This window comes from Triturus cristatus, chromosome 2_1, assembly GCF_964204655.1.
Source record: "Triturus cristatus chromosome 2_1, aTriCri1.1, whole genome shotgun sequence".
NCBI classification, from domain to species: Eukaryota; Metazoa; Chordata; class Amphibia; order Caudata; family Salamandridae; genus Triturus; species Triturus cristatus.
In genome coordinates, this window is record NC_140581.1 from 984,212,685 (window position 1) to 984,234,600 (window position 21,916).

The window sequence follows — 21,916 nt, forward strand, 5'->3', positions numbered from 1 at the left end:
AGCATGAGAAGCACTCTTGGCTGAAACACAGGTTTATCACCCCATAAAGTGGTCAAGGGTAAAGCAATGAGGCTTGCATTTGTACCTTCAACTGCTCTCGTTTCAATAACTAATGATATTGTGCTAGATTATTACAAGAGTCTGGCTGATATGATTAAATCTGTCTCTCATCAGGTGAATGTGTTAACAGAATAAAACAAGGATATTCCATGTGATGGATTAAGTCCTGGGGATTGCATTGTAATCTGAAAGCACATCCACAAGGGATAACAGGATGAGCATTGGAAAGGGCCAAACCAGGAGGTCCTGGCAAGGAAGACTACAGTAAAGCATGCAAGTGTGCCAAAGTGGATCCATGCTGTTCGCACAAAGAGGGTGAGAGTAGCTGAAACAGTGGATGTGTGAAGTAGCGGATCTGAGCACTGGAACTGTGGCCACGGGGGGAGACGCGGCTGGGACGGCTCATAGTGCATGGCTCAATCTGACCCCAAACAGCCGAAGCTCCAATTTGAAAATAAACGCAACACATGCGCAAACGAAGCCATGGGAGAACAGCCTGGGACGCAGGGTGCTTCAGGGATGGTGGAAGACTCAGAGGACGACACCAGGACTATCCTGCTAGAACTACACACTGGGATGAAGTCAATAGACAGCAAAAAAGACGCGCTGGCGAGTGGCCTCGATGTGGTGAAGAAGAAGGTGGATAAGCATGAACACATGTCCTCGAAAACAGACTATCGGATACGCAGGACTCACAGGCGGAATCCTGGACCCAAATTCTGCAAATGGAGAAGGTTTTAGAGGTCATAAAGGAAAAAAACGAGGACTTGGAAGCGCGCTTTAGGCGCAATAACCTTCGCATAATTGGCCTGCCGGAATCCACCGCCATATCCAAAATGGAGACATTCATTGATGGCCTGCTGTGCGAACTGTTTTGCTCAGTGTTATCCACAGTAAAGATCGTTGAGAGGGCGCACCGCTCACTGGGCCCCAGGCCTAAACCGGGGGTGCCACCACGCCCGATAATTGCGCGCTTACTGAGCTTTGCTGATAGGGACGCCATTCTGAGTGAGGCCAGAGCCAAGGCCCCCATTACCTATAAGGGTGACAACCTGTCCTTTTTTCCCAACTACACCCCGGCGGTGCAGGCAGCACGAAGAAAATTTGTGCCGGTGAAGAAATTGCTGCAGACTGCCTCTGTACCGTATGCAATGTTGTACCCTGCCAAACTGTAAATATCTCACGAGGGACAAGCGCAGTTCTTAACGGACTCGAAGTCAGCCCTAAAAATTTTTAAACATATCTGCAAATCCAGGCCTCGGCTGGGCGGGACAGGGAGCCCATCAGTTCACCCAATTTAGAAGACACAGACTAATGATGGTGACACATTTCTCATTTTTATGGAAATGGGTGGAGTTATAGTAGAGCTGCGGGCGTTTGCTGATCTGATCTTGCGAATATTCGAACAGGGTCCCCTATACAAGGGTCATATGTTTGCATGTAGTTATGTTGATTTGTGCTGGGTTAGCATGTTAGCTGTTGACCACATTAATGGTTGAAGTGCACAGGTGTGCCACACAGTTAAAATCTGGTAAATCTCACCACGGAGTGAGAGTTCGCTGCCGTTCCTCCCCCCTAGCGGGTGTTCCCCATATGTTGAGTTGCATAGATGATGGGGTAGATGTGTGGGTGGGGGGTTGGAGTTGGTCTCGACCTAATTGAGAGGTTGGAGTGGGCAGGGGTGGTGGGTGGAGAGAGGGGAAAATGTGTTGTATTTTAATTTCGTGATTGTTGCATTGATGTCGGTTGGAGTGAGAGCTGAACCTTATGGCGAGCTGGCTGTGTGCGGAGTTGGCATTGCCCTGCTGCTGTCGATCGCGTTAATTATTGAGTGGTCAGGAGTCATTCAGTTCCAATATGGGTGAGCGATATCGATTGCTGACCTGGAATGTGAGGGCCCTCATCTCTCCAAAAAAAGTACGACAGGTTTTAGCCTAATTGACTCGCCATGACATACACATAGCTTTGTTGCAGGAAACACATTTGACTAGGCATTCAGAGTGAGGTATTGCTGGAAGATGGGCAGGATTTAAACTGGCGGCTTCGTTTTCATCATATGCCAGAGGTACGATGATTCTGATTAAACGGGGTGTAGCATTTGTACCTGCTCAAACATTTGTTGATGAGGAAGGGAGATGCGCAATGGTACAGGGGAAATTGGGAGGCTCGTTGGTAACTATAGTTAGCATGTACGGGCCTATTGTAGATGACCCAGGGTGTTTTTTGCGGATGTATGCTAAACTGAGGGTCTGGCCGGAAGCTGATATTCTGTGGGGAGGGGACTTGAACACCTACTTGAATCCTGAACTAGATAAGTCTAATCCACTGTCACACCGTACTCCCAAAGTAGCGCAGTGTGTGAAGAGTGCAATGGTAGAATTTGGATTGAGTGATATGTGGAGGGTACGTAACCCCCTGGTGAAAGAGGGATCACATGCAACACTGTTGCACAACAGCTGGTCGCGACTGGATTATTGGCTACTGGGTGGGGATGTGATAGAATGGGTGCTGAAGGTTGCAAACTTACTGCGTACGTTATCAGATCACAATCCGGTACAGTTAGACATAAAGATCCCGACGGCCATTCATCGTCCAGTTAAGTGGCGGCTGCGTTCGGAGGCATTGCTCAATCCGGTGTATGAAGCTACAGTGCGGATAGCCATTGAACAATACTTTTTACTCAATAAGGGTTCAGTGGATGAGGCCTCCACGCTGTGGGAGGCTTTTAAGGCAACAATCAGGGGGGGGTGCATTGGTACCGTGGCAGGTATCTTGGAAGATATTAGAGCGCAACTTCACAAAGCAGAGACCACGCTCCAGGAATTGGAGCGGAGCTACAAAGTGGTTCCGTCGGCTGATGTCTTGGCCCGCATACACGAGCTGATCTTGGAATATGATACCCTGGCTGAAACTGAAATACGATACCTCTCGCATAGACACACGGCGCAACGATACGGAGAGGGTGGGAGGCCGGGGCGTACACTAGCAAGCAAGATTAGGGACCGCATGGAGCAACGTCATATAGATAGGATCACGGACCCACATGGAAAGGAGCATTATCACCCACTCGCCATTACCGAGCAATTCTGCGACTTCTACGTGAATTTATATACGTCCAAAGGGGAAGCGTCAACAGCCAAGTTAGAAGGATACCTGGAGGACGAGGCGTGCTCGCTTGGCTGTCAGATGCCCATAGAGAATATTTATGCTTACCTATCGACGTTGAGGATATTAAGGCTGCTATACTAGCCCTTCCCAATGGAAAGGCACCGGGGCCAGATGGCCTCACGGTTGAATTTTATAAACTATATGCTGATTTGCTTGCTCCATATCTGCTAGAGGTGTAGGCGGAGGCACACGAGTTGGGGAAACTACCGCCATCGCTGAGGCAGGCACTGATAATAACACTGCTCAAGAAAGACAAGCCCCCAGATAAATGTGACTCTTATCGTCCCCTGTCACTGATTAATATAGATGCCAAGATCCGGGCCAAGATTTTAGTGGTTAAATTGCAACCCCTTATGCCGTGCCTGATGCTGCCTGACCAGTCGGGCTTTATACCTGACGGATCCCCATCCCACAATCTTCAAACTATATTTTCCATGCTTCATATATTAGAGCCAAGCATGTCGGCCGCGGCAGTACTGCTGGACGCAGCTAAGGCGTTCGATTCGGTCGAGTGGAAATATATGTTTTTTATCCTTCAGCGCATGGGATTCCCGCCTCTATTTATACAGTGGATAAGGGTGCTGTATGTGGATCCATCCGCCAGGGTTCGTGTTCGAGGTGTGACGTCCGACCCGTTTGATATAAAGAGGGGCACTCGTCAGGGTTGCCCGTTGTCTCTGCTACTGTTTGCAATTATATTGGAAACACTAGCGTGTGTCATTAGGCAGAGACACAGGGAAACAGCACTAAACTTTAACTATCGCCCAGTTGCCATCTCGCATGTGATTATGACAAAGGAGGGTTTGGGGCGCCGGACTTCTATGTCTGTTATTTGAGTGCGCAAGCTCAATATATGTTTCATTGGATGAGACAGCATGCGTTTACTCCACATGTCGCGGTAGAGGAGGTGGATGCATGTCCGGTACCATTACATAGCATGATCACATACCGGACACGTGGAACTCCGAGAATGGAGATAAATGCAGTAGACACGACCATAGCTGCCTGGCAGGAGATAGGGCATCTGGCACGCAAACTGACGCTGTACGCACCAGCCATGTGCATAGAACATCATGCTGCGCTATCGGTGACCCATGAAGCGCCATCGATGCGGTTGCTTAAAGAGGCAGGCTTTCAACTGATGCAGGATATATACCCAGAAGGGTCGTTTGTCACGCCAGATGCCCTGCAATACATCAGTAACCCTACATTGTTGTTTCGATTTGCGATGCACAGACTGAGGCATGCGGCCAGGGCTCACTACGTTATGTATCCTCTGGAACCTCCCACATTTCTGTCCCTACAGCTCGTGCTTACCACTCCTACTAATAAAAAACTGATATCCAGGTTGTATAGGTTGATCAAGGAAGAATGCATAAGTCAGCCGGACCAAAGTTGGGAGAGATGGAATGCCTGTTTACCTGATCCGATATCGGAGAAAGATTGGAAGTATGTGTGCGACTTAACGGGTACACTCATCATGAACGGAAACTTACGTATCATACATTTTAAATATATACACCAGGTGTATTATACCCCTGCACGGTTGCATAACTTTGGATAGCGCGAGTCTGGCTGTTGTGCACGATGCGGACAGGAGAACGCTGATTTTCTGCATCTCGCTTGGGGATGTAGGAGGGTGACTGAGTTCTGGGAGTCTATGGTGAGAGACATAAAGACCATGGCAGCTGTGGAGTTACAGTGCACTCCGCTTGGTTGCCTGTTGTGCTGTGTGCCCCACGTCAAGGGAGTGGGTGGCAGATTTGTGCGATTTGCCCTACTCATGGCTACACGGAGAGTGGCAATTACGTGGGGTGGGAGACGTACACCAAAAGTGGAACACTGGATAAAGGACTTGGCCTATTGCAAAGACAACATGGAAACGTACGCGGAGGAATTACCGACAATCTCGAGACCAAAGGACATTTGGGAGCCCCTGCGACTCTTTCTTCTGGAACGGGCAGCTGAAACTGAGCAGCGTGATGCGAACTAGAAGTCGCAAGGGGGAGTAGTGTGCGGCCTAGATGTGTGATATGAGAGAATGGATGGGAGATGCTCTGTTATTCCAACACAACTGTGTAATTAACGCTCAGGAAGGATGTGGGTTTTTTTGTCTTGATTTTATAATTTGGAGTCTTTATGGGTTTTTGTCTCTGTTGGTATTGTGGGGAAATTTATGATTATGATTATTCATGCATAGTGTCAATTTGCTACGGGGTTATTGTTATGTTTGTTGTGGATTTATTGTGATGTCACCTTTTTGAAATAAATAAAAATAAAATAAAAAAATAAAATAAAATTAAAAGTTTTTTCAACTGTACAATTTTGGGCAACAAATAGATTGTGCATACTAATAGGTTTTATGATGAATATAGTTGTAACTAATGAATTAACGATGTTAGACATAAAATAATTTAGTTATGATGTTTGGAAGTGTGATTATTAACATAGTTTAGTTATGCCACATTTGGTGAAGATACCATTTTATTAAGATGGATGCAGTTTCAAGTGTTTGGCTCATCCTGCTCATGCTCACCCCCCCCCCCCCCCCCCTCAATCAATGTCCCCCTGTGAGTCTTCTCTCCCTACAGTTTTCTTGGAGCATAGCGCTCTTTAATGCAAATGGTTATTTTCCTTAGAGAGCATGTATTGTGAATTAAATTTGCCATCTTGTTCCTGATCTATCTTTCTGAAGGACACTCCCGCTTTTAGTTCCAATACAGACTTACTAACACAATAGTGTATTTGTCTTTGTTTGAGAATGTTTCATATTGTATTTTACATCTCTGGACTGCTGTTGCTGTGTTAGCTAATGCAAGATTTCTGACTACCTTAGAAATGGGTTAGTGTTATAAAACGTTTAAGGACGATCACGCTTCTGATTTGTCCAGTATGTGCCATTGCTAATCATGCTATGCTGAATCTGCAGTTTTGCTAATTGTTAATGCATAAAATGTGTATAAAAAACCTTGGTTTTGGGGGTGAGCCAGAGATGATTCCCCCTTTCTGTCAGGGGTCCTGTCCTGTTTTATTTTAAGGAGACTTTCCGTTTTCCTCTGAGAACCCTGTCCGTCTATTTGGAGACTTTCTCTTTTCTCTTGGAGATGCTGTCAGTGTTCCTTGTGAATCTGACATTTAGGTTTTAGAGAAGCTTTTCTGCTGGTTAGGACTTAAAATGATTTCTGATTATTGCTAGCTTAAGGGTGCTGGTGTATTGAATTATTGGGGTTTGGGCTCCCACAATCTTGTATTCAAGGCTCAAGTCATCACTGGTGGTTTATTGAGTGTGGGTTGCCATTGGTAGAATAATGTGTAATGAAATGGTCAAATAAACCTTTTAATCTCATTATAATCTCATTATAAATAAAGTACTGAGATAACTGCAGTGAAACTAATGCTTGGTTGTGTCACCTTCCTCCATTTTTATTAATATTTGCTATCATTCCACAGAATGACAACACAGAAAACAAAAACAAGCACGTTCAAAGCTTGCTGTGTACACCAATTAAAAACGGAAAGAAGAATAAAGTCATAGGTACGTTTTGCCTTTTCCCTGTGCGCCTTTCATTAGTATTAATTTGCTTCATGACCTGTGATGCTTTTCATTGGTGCAGGTATCTGTGTGGTACGAGCAACAGGAAATGGCACACACACAAGCCTGTGATGGTGTCCCATGGCACCATTAGCATGTACAAAATGTGTGCTTAAGTGGTGATTTTTAGGTCTCGCATGACCCAGCACATGCGCTGGTCTGGCGAGACTTATTGAGAGGGCTCCAAAATGTGCTACTAAGCCAGCCTAGAGCTACAGTGCTTGTGCGCGGACGCTTTGCATAGCCAATAGGTCTCGCTTTTGGGACCTTATAAGTATTTAGTTATGCAACTGTTGCATGGCTAAACACTTATAAGGTTCCAAAGGCGAGACCTATTGGCTATGCCAATGCTTGTTAAATATAGAGACAAGAAGTGTCTTTCTGGGTGGCAGGGCAACTGGTCTGCATCCGTTACTTTGTTGAAGGAGAGGGTGTGGATTTTTGTTCATTGCTTCTATGTTGTCAAAGTGCTCTAGTGGTTTGTGCTGGCCCCAGGGCGTGGGTCTGGTTGTACGGAGTCCCCCTAATATTTTTAGAGAGATGACGCTGTTCCCTTTTCCTGAGGCTGAAAGGGGCTGAGAGGTGTCTCCTTTTGTCCTAGCATTGCAACTGCTTGTATTGATAAACACTGCATGCATGTACCCGGCCTCAGGGTGCTTTTAAAGCCCCTTCCCACTGGCAGCATCCACTTTACGTTAAGAAAGGCTCAGTAGGGGGTTACCTTTGACTCTCTTATCTGAGGAATCTGAGGATGAACCGTGAACTTCACGCCATTAACTCTTCTGTGGCCTACTGAACTTGCAAATGTGCCACACTTGTGCTTTAAGCCTCGATATGTAGAATACTAGCAGGACAAAGCATGCATTAACAGCAACCTTGACTGTTCAAAAAACACAACCAATACATTTTATTTACACTCAAAATGCATTTAAAGATGTAATATCAGGTTCCACATCTCATCTCTGTTTACAAATAGTGTCCCTTTCAGCCATTTCTGGACTTAAATACACATTGATGCAGAAAAGCATGTGATTATATATATGCGTTTCAAAAAGTAAAACGAGCCAAAAACAGTTTTTTGCATTTCTTTATGATTGTTAGCTTGTTTTTTTGGTAAAATAGGCCTCTTTCATTTCATGTGAAGAATATTATATGGGCACAATATTACTTCATGTGACGCCACTTCCTGTGGCATCATTGTGAATTATATATGCTAATTAGTCTCCCCTCATTTGGTCTTAGGAGTTGTGCCCCCATCTTGCTAAAACGGTGAGGGTTATATTTTGTCCACGCTTTCACTTAACCCTAGTCCGGTGGGTATGTTTGTTCCCCCTCCTTGCCCAAGATTAGGGGGTATATTTTCCCCGCCTCTGCCTTGTCTCAGAGCGGGGGTGGTGTGTATGTGTAGGCTCCATGCATTACCCCTGAGTGGACGGTCATTTGGGAGCTTTAACTCCTCTGCCTTGTCCAAGAGTAGGGGGTTTATTTTCCCATCCTTGCCTTGGCTTAGTGCAAAGTTTTGTCCATTGCCCATGGATGTGTAGATTGTTTGGGAGCTTTAAACACCCCCCCCCCCCCACCTTGCCCGCGGGTGGACGTGGTATATTTTTCCACCCACCTTTCCCATGGGAAGGGGTGGTGGGCGGAAGCCCTCTTGCCTTGCTCAAGGACAAGGGGTCGATTTTCCCCACCTCCACCTTGTTGAAGGGTCGTGGTGGTGTGAAGGTGCACCTCCCCCTCATTAACTAAGGGTTAGGTGTTTTAGGGGCAGGGCGGTGTCTTTTAGCCTTTCCTTACTCAAAGAAATAAATATTTCTGAGTGCAACAAACAGAGGGTTTTTTTCCGCCTTGATGCTCACCAGTGAAAAGTAATTAAAATACTTTGAGTAAGTGGATTTCAATGTTATTCCAGTACAAAACAATTCAATGGTTTTTTTTGTGGTTTTTTTTTATTCATTTGAGGTTTATTTGAGGGTTTCTCTTACAGGGGTCATGCAGATATTGACAAAGGCAAATAGATTTATGAAAAATACAAAAATACATTACATATAGTAACATCCATTTCTCAGGGTCATTGCTGTTAGGTGCTTGATTAGCAGTGCTTTCGTTCCCATCTGGAATGGAGAAAGGGGCTTTCCTCATTTTGGAGGGATATTATTCTAGAACCTGGGTGCCGCTCCTCGAAGTGTTCCAACAGGTAAAATATTTGAGAAGCCATTCGCTACTGCACAAAATTGTACACCCTTCATAAAGGCACTTGCAGATAGAACATCTTTATGTGAAATTTTAAGTTCACAACACTACTTTTCTGTTGTCAAAAATGACATTTATACACAATAGGTATTGTATTTTGAACCCATGGTATTTATTCATTTAACGTGCATACCCCTTTTACTCGTCAAAGATTTCCTAATTTCCCTTGTTTTTTTATTCTTGAAGCTCAGAACAATCCTGACACATGTTTTTCCATATAAAGTGTCTCGACATATTGGTTGGCTACACCATTGATCATTGCATTAGTTGCCCACCTCTACAGTGACCACTGTATCAATGGACAGGGAGGTAAGAGTAGCCCTGGAAAATTCTTTCACCAGCACTATTTTGTACAGAGTGAGTGAAGTGAATGAGTACCACCGTCTCCAGGAGGAGCTGAAGGACACATTATATATGTGCCAAAAAAGAGAATTGTGTGCTCCCTCAGAACTTTTTGCCAGGCTGGATAGCTGATGATCTGTCTGTTCACCCAACCCTAATAGCAGGCCTATATCCTCTGTCGCATTGGGAGTTGTCCTTTGTCTCTCATGACCATTCAAGCTTTAGTAAAGGTGATAGAGTGCACAAAGGGCAACATATCCATAAGGTGCTCTTTTATGATGGAGGGCAGATGGAGGCTCAGCCATTTAGTGACTGAAAGATGCATTAAAACAAGCAAAAGCATATGTAATATTGTCACATACAAAGCTGGAACTACGTTAAGTGACTACTATCAACCCTTGCTTACAACAGGAGTGTGTCAGCTCGTCAACAAGAGGGAAGAGAGCACTGGAGTTATCAAGGCCTTCAATAGAAACGATGAGCAGTTTCTGGAGGCGTTCGCCATCTTTTGTGGCTTGGGGATCCAGAATACCCAAATGTACGAAGTTGTTGAGAGAGCCATGGCCAAGCAGATGGTAACATTAGAGGTAAGTCCACCATTTCATATCCATTTTTTCAGTGACAGCCTGCTGCATTTTCATCAGATTATGCATCACCCAGTCATTGTACAGTCATGCAGCATACACGTAGAGCAAAACCCTTGATGGCTTCTGAAAACTTTAGCCACAAGACATAAAGTGACTAAAACAAGTTCCACATCATCCATGTCTTCTGCCACATCAATGCACCCCTCTGAGAAGTTGGAGATGGTCCTCCGCATAATGAACAATGGTAACACTCCTTACACACTGGTAAAACCCTACAATCAAGAAAACTACATTAATCCTCCAAAAACAGAAAGGGGGAACTTATTTTTGAAGTTCATAGAAGCACAAAATCAGGGCATAATTAACCACTACTTGCGTTTGTATTTTCAAAATACTACTTCCTAGGTCAACAATGACTTGGGTGAATGTTGAAGAATACCCTCAGACAGCAAGTTTGAAATGAGGCTCAAATAATCTCTCCAGTGTGACATGTCTCTAAGGAGAAAAGCCTCTACCATGCAAACGATGCAAAGGCTAACGTCCACTGCATTTTTAATTTGTTGCCATGCTATAAATTAGACTATCAAAAGTGACTGACAAACATGTCAAACTGGGCCCTATTTTTTCTGAGTATTGTCATATTTGTCTCTGTGGGAAGTATACACGTAATCTATTAAACAGGTAGGCCAACATACCCACACACAGTACAAGCTTAGATAGAAAATATGGCTGAATGGATTTTTAACTGGTCACCCAGTCATGTTTTGGTCCAGATGGTACATCACAGACCAATCACTAATTTGAAGAAAAGCCACTTGCACAGCATGTTAAACTTCTCTCATAATATTTGCCCTGCGAGTATAGATAATATTTACCCTGCAAATATGGCTATGTACTTTGTCATCAACAATGCTCTACACACACTTGCTAAATGTAATTTGCAATTCTTTTGACTGTTTTTACATCCCAGACCTAATCCTACACAACTCTCAGTCAGATTGAGTTGCTTAAATCAGAGGTGGTTTGTTATCTCAGTGCCTCCATGGTAACTCTATTCTTTATGTGCACAGCTCTAATAGTGCTACTTGCATACTAAACTCTGTACTTCAAAACCCCTGAAATGGTAATGGGTAGTAAACAGGAGGGATGGTATTAGTCTCTGATCATGTGAGGGTAAGCAACCTGAGCATTTTGTAATGGAGCATCTAACACTCTGACACAAGAAATACTCAATCCCAGTGTTTGAACTAAAGTGAGTGAATAAAATGTCGTTTTCAGTACCTCCACCTTGCTCTATCATTTATTCCTGTCAACATTATCACTGGCCAAGCTGAAATACATACCTCAACTCTGGAATTGGGTTTATATAAATGCTACCTCTATGAGTTCACCAGATTTTTCACAGAATCTTCTCATTCCATTATCTTAGGGCCCTACAAGAGACTAGTCAATGAATTTCAACTACACATTTAGAAGCCATAATATCTAGCATTTCTACTATTCACAGCTGCCACTCATGTGGCATCCTAGTACTTAAGCTTTTCGCATGAGTTACAAGTGTACCTGTATGTTTGGTCGGAAGGTGTGCGGGTGTAGTATGTCATGTTTTGGAAGAGTTGGGTTTAGTGTAAATGGTCTTGACATGTAGCCCGGTTGTGTTCAGGCAAACATATCACTACTTGCAGGGGTGTTTTTGACTGCAGGGTATTAGACGGGTGATAGGGCATGGTTCATGCTAAATTTATGCAGTATACCTGGTCTCTGAGTCATTACATTGTATGTATGCAACCCTGTGTTTTTATTGCAGATCAGGATACATTGGCTTTGCCTGGGTTTCTTGTATGTATCTGAATATTGCTGTTTGGGTCGCTTTGCTTTCCAGAAAGGTTAGTGTGTGGTTGATGGAATTAAAGATCACTCACAGATCTTAAACTTCAATACCCTTCTATTTATGGCCTTCCTGGTGGCAATGTAATGTTGTAATTTCCTTATTTGGATGGGGAGCAAGTTCCCAATCTTTTTAGCTGCACTGAGAAAATACAGCCTCTGAGCCCTCAGAAGAGCTGGAGCAATGTGATCCCAGGGTTTAAGATGCAAGTAGCCTTTCTGATGTGTTTTGCATTCTTTGTGCTGCATTTCAGTGAAATATTGGTGTTTGTAGGTACAGTCAGTTTATGTAATCCAGTCTGAAAATAAGTGTAGCCATGGATTGTTCTCTGTGGGGGAAACTTAAGTAAGAGAAAATCTGCCTTTGGATTCTGATATGTACGAAGACAATTGCCCTGCAGTGTCTATAAGGGATTCAAAAGGCCTGTATCTAAGATTCATTAGCTTTTTAGTGTCTTTCATGGAGGTGCTTCTTCTATGCACGGGGCAAGACTGGAAAATCTTGTGTTAAGAGCAAGTGTGTTGACTCAGTGGACTAATGTATCCACTATAGGGATCTGTGTTTGACGCCATTGGTTACTGGTTTGAATTCTGGTAGTTTTGCTGAGGCCTCTGAGGTCAATAAAAGGAGTACCATTGACTTGGGTAATAATAAACATACCTTATTTGCTGCTAGCACCCAGAAGCCTCACTCAGGTTACCATATGCAATGCAGATATGCCTTTCATATTAGTTTCCACATAAGAGAATTTCTGTTTTATCTGGGTTGAGTTTGAGATGGTTAGCAGTGATCTAGTCTTTGACAGTAATTAAACAGGGTAGCAGCGTTGTGGACCCAGTGTCACTAGGAACTTGGGGATAACCTAAATTTTATTTGCATAAATATAGCAGGTAAGACTGAACATTGACTCAACCCATGCAGATGGCTGAGGTAGATGTTGAAGAAGAGTGGTTGAGGTTAAAGGGACCTCAGTATCAATATAGTACGATTAGTAGGTTGTAGGAACGTGATTTAATGAAGGTTTGTCCGGTAAGAAAAATCCAATCGAAAGCTTTGTTTTGAATGCCCAAATTCTAGTCTGGCCACATTGCGGTGCCTGGCTAGTAGTGTTGGGTGATGGGCTCTACCAGATGAAGCAGCAAGTTATGGTAAAATCATTGCAGATTACCTATTCAAGTTAGCCAGTTTTCTGAGCTTGTTAAGCAGTGGCTGGAAAAGATTCATTCCTGCCACAGAGGCATTTGATAATTAAAAATGTTTCATGCAGCTGATTTGCCTTTTGAATTCTATACAAAGCAATATTGTCATTTCCTCAGTGGTCTAGCTCGATCATCTTACAAATGGTAAAGGATTCGGTTAGCCATCTAGGCTAATTTATCACTGCGTATTTAGTCCCTTTTTAACGATCTAACTCATAGCATCAGACTGTAGCAAGAGGTTCCCATGAATAAAAGTGTACTGTGACGCACAACGCAGGGCTTACTGTTCTGAAGCCCTTCATAATGAATCATTGCCAATGTAGTTTATGGCAGAATTCTCTATCGGCCAGTAACACTGTCAGTGTCATGGTTTGGGGCGTGCTAGTCTCCCTCCCTGCGTGAGAGCAGCCGTCTGCCATTCACTGGCATAGATCCTACCCTTTACCATTCGTCACACGTAGGAGTGGATGCAAGCACCGTGCACGTGTGTTTTGGTGCCTTGTCCTCGGTAATGGTAAGTGTTAAAATGCTAATCTATAACTATGTATTTTGTTTTGAGACCCCTCGCCACGCTAACCTCCCTCACTGCGACACCCCAGGCCCTGGCTGCAATTTGCTGGCTCCGTTAGAAGTGAAGCTGCCGCATTTGTTCCCCCGTGAAATGGATGCAAAAGATGAGCAGGCCAGTGTTCTTGTTGCCTTGTGAAGTTGATACGAATATCCGAGTCAAGGGCAAAGACAAGATATGTGCTTACAATTGACAGTTATCCACTGTATGACATTAAAACTGGTTATCAAAAAAAGGGGGGAAAAAGAGGTTGATGTTAAATTCACCCTCCAGCAGTATATGTATCAAAGAACAACCTGAACTAGTCAAGTAAAAGAACCTAACCTAGGGGGATGGGAGGTGTCAGAAAACAAATCGATTCTGAAATACACCAAATATAGAAAAAGGAAAAAATTGTCCTTTTCTTGAGTCCCCTCACTCACCAGGGTTTCCCCACGGTGACATGCTTCATCATTGGGGTCCTCCCAGTCCTCTACGGACTGAGGCGTGCTGCGACTTGCGAATTACGTAGGAGCACTAAAAAATCAGACTATGTGTAGTGCAAGTGAAAGAGTGGAGTGGAATTTAAAATTAATCAGCTAGTGGGCCAAATAAACTTTATTAATGCTCTAAGCTGAAAAAATTTAAAATGGGGTGATATGCTAAGGTGCCTAGTTATAATGAATAGGTGTACCTAGCATATGGTCTGGTCAACTAGTTTCGAGCTTCCCCAGCTCTTCGTCAGGACAACACCGGGACCAGCCCATTGAGACAGTGCCACTCCTAGTTAACCTAAACAAGGTGCAAAATGTGAGACACTGCAACTGTAAGGCATGCGTAACTTATGATACATACGTAATGTACGTCAGGCGAAATCTGTAGGATATAATAAGACACATATTATTTGGAAAAAAGTAATTCATAAGTACTGTTATCCTTAATAATTGTGAGCACACTACACCCAAGTGTTCAATCACTTCAGTCTATGATGTGCCTCGTGGTGGGTTCTTTATAAAAAGGAAGGAAACAGATGAATGTTAATTCGCTATCTCCATGCCGGCGTTTTTGTGCTGAAAAGTGATTGTGATTTAACACAAATAACATGTCTGACACAACACGAAACACACATACACAAACATATAGATGACATAAATAAGCGTTTACATACTTTTTAAAAGACATTAATATGCCTTATGGTCAACGGAGGGGCAATGGCAATCTTGTACATCTAAAGAAACAATGTAAAGGTTGCCGTTAAAGCTGTGGTGTGCTTCGTGGTCAAAGCTCGCCCTTTTTGGAGAGAGAAACGAAAAGGATCGATGTTCTCCGTAAAGCAGGTGGGATGAAATGGAAAAACTATCCCAGAGCGCTCACTTACTTGTACACGGACAGCCACGCTTCTGAACACCTACTTGGGCCAACACCTACCGGACCGCATTCTGGCGTGTCTCCGGTGTGGTGTTGTTTATGTAGATCTGATGGAGTGGAAAGTGAAAAAGGGGCTCGTACTCGGAGAAACCTCCGGGGGCGGCCATTTTGGATTGGGACCGTTTCCCCAGGATGTATAGGTGAATAACATGACGTTTTTTTGCAAACAACTTAGAGTTAGGTGAGGTTAAATGTAAATATTAATTCACAAGAGGAAAGTCTCGTGAATCAGAAAATCTAATGGATAGAAAACGGAAAATCTAATAGATAAAAAACGGAAAATCTAATGGATAAAAAACATTGACAAGTCAGCAGAGTATGCTAGAAAGAGGGCCGCCATAGTGAGAAGGGTGTAAGAAAACTGTGTTACACTCACATCCATTGTCAGGCTGCTCAAAAATAAAAATTTGTTGTTAGATAATTACAATCAGGAGCATATTGTCAAGATGAGATCTGTAGGGGTATGATGTTTCAAAAAATCAAAATTAATCGGATTATAAGTAGTGGGAAAAAGACCATGACGGTCCAAGTGATACAGTTTTAGACTATCGCAGTGGGTATCAATTTCATGTGAATTGTCCCCAGGGTATATCATCGTTCAAACCATGGCTATCAGAACGTAGCTTAAAAACCCATCGCTGTTCTTTCTCGTGTAGTTTTTTCTCAATGTTTTGCTGATTGCTTACGTGTTCCAGAATGACCCAATTAAGGTCATTAGGTGTGTGCTGTTTTTCCAGAAAATGGGTGGTCATTTTGGTGTTATTGCGTTTACACCTGAAATTGCTCCGGTGTTCGATTATCCTGGTATTTACCTTCCTTGTGGTCATCCCCACATAGTGAAGGTTGCAGACGCAGGTGATCAGGTATACCACCCCTGTCGTGTTGCAGTTGGTGAAGGATCGGAGGTCCCATGTCATTCCGTTGTTATAGGTTACTGTTTTTGTCACTTTGGTTAAATGACATACACTGCAGTTGCTGCATGGGTAATGGCCCTGAGGTAGTGGATGTAACAAACGTAAAGGGCCCATGGTACTTGTGGGGTTGGGGCGAGTGTGGACTAAAAAGTCCCTCAGGTTCTTAGCTTTCCGATGGCTGAACATAGGTTTTTGTAAGTCTAAACCTCCACTGTTCAGGGTCCACCAATGTTTTTTTATTATTTTGGTTACTTGATTCGATGCAATATTGAAGGTGGTAATACAAATTTGTCGTTTGCGATCTGGTTGTCTGTTCTCAGGTTTGTCTTCCAGTAGTGCCTCTCTGTTGTTGTTTAGAGCTCTTTTTTGTGCTCTGGATACAAGATATTGTGGATATTGCCTTTCGTAACAGTTTTTTAGACAAGTCATTGGCTTGAATGTTATAGTCTTGACGTGTAGTACAGTTGCGTCGCAGGCGCAAAAATTGTCCGAAAGGAAGGTTATCTTTCAGACTTCTGGGATGAAAACTGTCATAGACTAGTAAGCAATTCCTTGCTGTGGGTTTGAAATGTGTAGTAGTGATTACATGTCCTTCATGTGCTATTATGTTTAAATCAAGAAAGACCAGACTGGACTTACTCATAGTGAAAGTGAATTTCAAAAAAGGATCTTGTTGGTTTAGCCAGATCAGGAAGAACTCTGCTTCTTCTTCGTTCCCCTCCCAAATCAAAAGCACATCATCTATATACCTTTTCCATAATTTAATATGGTTGATGTGTGGGTTGTGCTGATGGAGAATCTTTTGTTTCTCAAGGTGGTATACGTAGAGTCCTGCTAAGCTCGGCGCAAATGTACTTCCCATGCTGGTACCGTGGGTTTGTTTGTACAAAGTGTCATTGAATTGGAAAAAGTTTTCAGTTAAAGCCAGGCAACAACATTCAAGAACCACATGTCTGGGTGTATGGTAGTCCCAGTTGCTTAGAAAAAGGACTTCCTCCAGGATGTCCAAGGTGTCTTGGTGCGGGAGACTGGTGTAGAGGCTCTCCACATCTAAACTGATCAGTATACTGGTTGTAGGATTGAACTCAAGGTCCTTGGTTAAACTAAGGACTGCCTTAGTGTCCTGTAGGTATGTTTCGGTGGCTTGGACCAAGGGTCTTAAGAATGCGTCTGCAAACTTAGATAAAGGTTCCAAAATAGAACCTATGCCTGATACTATTGGTCTAATAAGGGATTATGGGTTTTCTGTTTAACAGAAATCCCATAATCCCTTATTTTTACACAATTCCCAAAATACACAAGTCAATGGAGGCGACGCCTGGTAGACCAATAGTATCAGGCATGACAGCGATTTAGTTCCTCTCTTATTTCAAGTTTTACTTAATCTTTCCTCCCTCGAGAATTAGCTATTTAATCATGTGTTTCTTTCTGTATTTTGTTCCATGCATACTTTGAGCTGTGCAGGTGTTTATGAGGGGCTTTGATTGAGAGCTCTTACGCTGACGCTTATGCCAAAGCAAAGTGCCTATCAGTGGGTTGGCCTCTCTGCAGAGCACACAGAACAATGGGCATGTATTCCAGTTGTAATTGCTATTTCATGAAAATGTGTGTGAAGGGTGTCCACAGATGGCAAAATATTTACAGGGCAAAAGCAAAATTAAAATAAATTGCTTAAATGTGAGTGAGTACAGTGTATGTTTGGACGTGGTGAAGTGAGGGGGATGCAAGGAAGAGGAAAGGAAGGTGGTTGAAGATGTGCAGATCTTTTTTTTAATGTTTTCTTCTGAAGGAGGATACAGCCTGGACCCCACTTTTGTCCATTAAGCTTGCCCACTTCGCTCACTACATAAAATTCATACCAAACTTTTACGCCCCCCACTTTTAAATGTCACCTGCCTCCACTGGATTTAAATGAAGTGTAGTAAAACCTTTGTTGAACAAGTATAGTGCATTTGGATCCTTAAATGCGTGCCAAACGGATTTGCACTGCTTTCCCGCACAACCAACTGTAGAAACATTGAAAATGAATAGCTGCCTTATGAAATAAGCAATAACGTGCATCCTGAGTGAATCTAAAATGCAGTACCTGCCCTTAACAAAAGTGTTGACCCCCCATTAGGATTACCGCATGTGCACAAAGCTACACCTGCCCAACAGCAGCTAAAGTCTGTGCACGTCCCCACTCCTCTGGCTTTTTCAAGGTTGGCAGAAATAAGAATAAAATGAATAGAGTGTAGCTGCCTGGCCATTAGAATGTGCTGTTCAGGCAGGAGAATACAGCCAATGCTTATCTGACCTCTCAATGGGTGTTTAGCAGAGTTTACAGAACTGCATAAGACATCAGAGGGAGTGGTGTGCTAGAGCTTAGTGGGAGCAGCTACCCAAAACTGTGTTCCAAGCACAAGAGAGACTCTTGCCCCTGTAGACGTGCAGAAAGGCAAAGATTGTGCGGAATCAAAGGAGCTTGATAAGCCCCGGCTCTCTGTACAGTGCTGTCATTTTCCCTTCCATCTCTTTTAGTAATTTCACATGCCGACAGTTCAGCTGGGGATCCCCAGTGGTGCAACAGGCCACCAAAGCCTGCCTACTTGTACGTATTCCTCTTTGATTAAAAAGTGGCTTTAGTAAATGGGTCCGTTCAGCTATTAACTCCTGCAAGAGCATATCAAATGTGGCAGGTCTTCTATGCCATAGCTGCATAAGTGGCAGGTGCTCTGTGTTAGGTCTCGCTGCCGAGGAGGTAGATGTAACAAAGAAGGGGCAAGCCTTAACGATAGTTAAGAAACTTCTCCTTAGCAGTGGTTGCGTAACCAGTATTGAAGTATTGCTGAGGTGCCGCCGGTCTGTAGTTGTTTAGAGTCAATCAGTCATGAGCTCTACGTGCTAGGGCGGCCTTGTCCTTGATCGTTAAGAGGGATTTTATAACTTGCTGACCAGTTTCTTGAAGCACAGGTGACTGGTAGGTGTTTCCCAGAGATGGATTAACCCGGTTACAGATAATCATTCTTTAAGATATTCTTTGGCAGCCAAATTGTCCCTGTTCTGCAACTCCTGCTATGGATGGAAATTCAAGGTATTGGGGGCTGCCTTCTTGATTCTATTCCAGCTCTTTATATAGGCTAAATTTGCAGGCCACATTCCAGCCTAATCCCCACCGGTGATTTGTAATTGGGGAGATTGAAAATCATTCCATACATTCTCATCATGATGCTATCCAAGATGATAGCATCCTGTCCTCTCAATGTTCGCTCCCGTAAGCTATTGTAGGTAGCAGCTTGGCGTGCACTATCCGAAGAAATAGCATCAGCATCGGTCCTGATAGTTTTCTCTTTCGTTTCTTAAATGTTATTGCCAGAGCTATTCCTTTCCTCTTCATTGCCTCTTTCTGAGGACCGAATGACACATTTTTAAGAATGATGACACCCAGATATTTGTATTCATCCACTGGGTCAATCCGCTTCTTGGCCCAATACAAAGTGAGGGGTTTTCTCCTTGCATAGTTTTTGTTTATTCTAAATAGATAGTCAGGCCATTCTCAGTTGAATATTCCTGTGTGATGTTAAGCAGGCACTACATCCCCACCTGGGTGTGACTTACTGGGACCAAATCACCAGTGTATAAGAGGCTGAGCAGAGTCATACACCAACTTGGCACTAGCAAAACAACAGGTTGCCAATTGTTGGGGCATAGGAAGATCCCCCAAATATAAAAAATGGATTGACTCATTGGTCTACTGCAAAAAACAAACTGAACTACATGCCAAACTCCTACCACCTTCAGCCAGTCCCAGAGACATTTTGAACTCTCTGAAGAACTGCCTGCTGCTGTGTAGGATGGGGGGGCGTAGTAGAAGGGTGCAGAACTCCCGGTGGAGTTTGTGAGTTGCTAAGGGTGAGGCAGAAGCACCTGAAATGCCTCTAATACATTGTTTTGCTGCATTCAATTGTGCACCAGATGGCATTGGCTTTGACTATCAATGCAGATAAGACATGGTAAAGGGTTCCTACAGGTTCAGTATCATGGCAATAGCAAGACTTCGGCAATGTCTAATTATTATACTATCGTCCCTATGAATGGACATGGTTAAATTTCTATGAATGTCCATGTAATGTTGGATTTGTGCTCGTTTGTATTATGTCATAAATTTAAATTAAAAAAATACATAGCCAATTCATACTACTCCTTACACATGTGAAATGTTAATCAGAGTGAAAGGTATAAGGTTAGAGTGTGCAAATTTTGCACAAGGACACGTTTCCCTCACAGAACTCGATTATAATTATCATCAGATGTCAGCTGCAGGCCTCCTCTGTCAATCGTATGTTTTGGCTACTCCCCCTTAGTGTGCTCTGTCGCCACAATATCTCACAATAAGCATTTGTGGGCAGTCTAATTTGAGGAAGCTTGGTTGGCCGCGTGTAGTTTTCAGCTTCACATAACATGGCCAAGCATAACTCAGATGCTCTGAAGTTAGTCAGTTAGTCTCAATTCTTTTATTCAGTTTATATGAAAAAATAATATATTGCAGGCACAATAAATATACATAAGAGTAAAACAATAAAATCATATTTAAAAATAGATACATTGATTAAAACGTCACAGAATCACCGAGAAGTTATACAATCTCTTGGGCAGGTTTTTAGGTGTGTGGTCCCAAGGTGCTTATTTCAAGAGCCAGGTCTTCAGCTTCTTGTGGAACTCAAGAAGTGAGAAGGAGGCTCTGGTAGTTTGGGGGACATTGTATTTTAGCTTTTGTGTGTTGTAGAAGAATTAGTGACCTCCAGTTTTACTTTTGCGGATTCAGGGAGTGTGTGTGAGTGAGAATGAGGCAGAGCGTAGGTGTCAGGTAAGGTTGGTGAAAGTGTCTGTTCAGGTATTCTGTTCCTGTGTTGTGAGGGCTTTGTATGGGTGAATGAGAAGTTTGAAAATGGCTGTGCTTGTGAACGGGGAGCCGGTAAAGCTTCCTGAATTGCAGTGTGATTTGAGTCAAGCCAGAGATATGCAACCAGAATCCTAGCTGTGAACATTATAAAAAAACAATACCTTTTACCTCTGAGGGAACTCTCCCGATGTTCCAAAAATAATCTGTTGACGGACGGAAGAATACAACTTAGAGTAACCCTGGAAATCTCATCGCAGACCCCTTGCCAGTACTGATGCAACGCCCCACAAGGGTAGAAAATATGTGCCACATCTGCGCCCAGCTCACCACACCGAAAGTATTCCGAGCTGGCCCGACATCCCGGGTTGAATAATCGGTTCAGAGTGTAATATATATCCTGAAGAATCTTAAAATGATCAATTTTCAGCCAGGATACATTTACAAATCGGTTACTCAACTGAATTGAATCCATGACTGTGTCAGCACCCACTTGTAGTGATAAATTACGAGTCCATTTGGACAGGGCCTTCAGTGGGATGATAAAACTGGGGGGGTGGGGGGCGTGGCTTACAAAGTATGAGCTAAAAATCTGTGCTTAGCATAGTGTGCAACCCGACTGGTAATTTGCTGCTTCTGTCATTGCCTCCAGATTTGTAATACAAGTACCTTTAGTTGCATAGGATAAATAAGCAACCACTATGGCTTCGGTGTATATAATATTAAAAATACTTATATTCTGAAATGATGAGACTGAAAGAACTATCAGGAATCTCTTCGAAATTACATCAGATGTAGTGAAGGTTGGTACTGCTGCTGAGTTAAGATTTTTTTTCATCCCGAGTGTGAGGGCAAAAATGGAGAGCACAATACGGACCCGTCTCAGCATCTGCTTTTTAGACCTGCAGGTGCTGAGCACCGGCAGGGCCCGGCCCACTTAAAGCTCTGCATCTGGAGGCTGGCTTGCCCGAAAATAGAAATTTGGGAAATTGACGTTCTGCCACGGGTTCTATACATCAGTTCAACACACGGTGTATGATTTAACAACCCTGAATCGTC

At 43.3% G+C, this 21,916-nt stretch overlaps 1 protein-coding gene across 5 annotated transcripts in view; it reads left to right on the forward strand.

Annotated features, from left to right (window-relative positions):
* PDE5A (phosphodiesterase 5A) overlaps positions 1 to 21,916 on the forward strand; it is a 708,225-nt gene that overhangs the window by 526,057 nt on the left and 160,252 nt on the right. For all 5 annotated transcript variants that reach the window (XM_085634223.1, XM_085634230.1, XM_085634240.1 and 2 more), the window contains exons 9-10: positions 6,679 to 6,763; positions 9,827 to 10,002. In XM_085634223.1, coding sequence (XP_085490349.1) covers positions 6,679 to 6,763; positions 9,827 to 10,002 — 261 coding nt within the window. The remainder of the gene's footprint in view (positions 1 to 6,678; positions 6,764 to 9,826; positions 10,003 to 21,916) is intronic.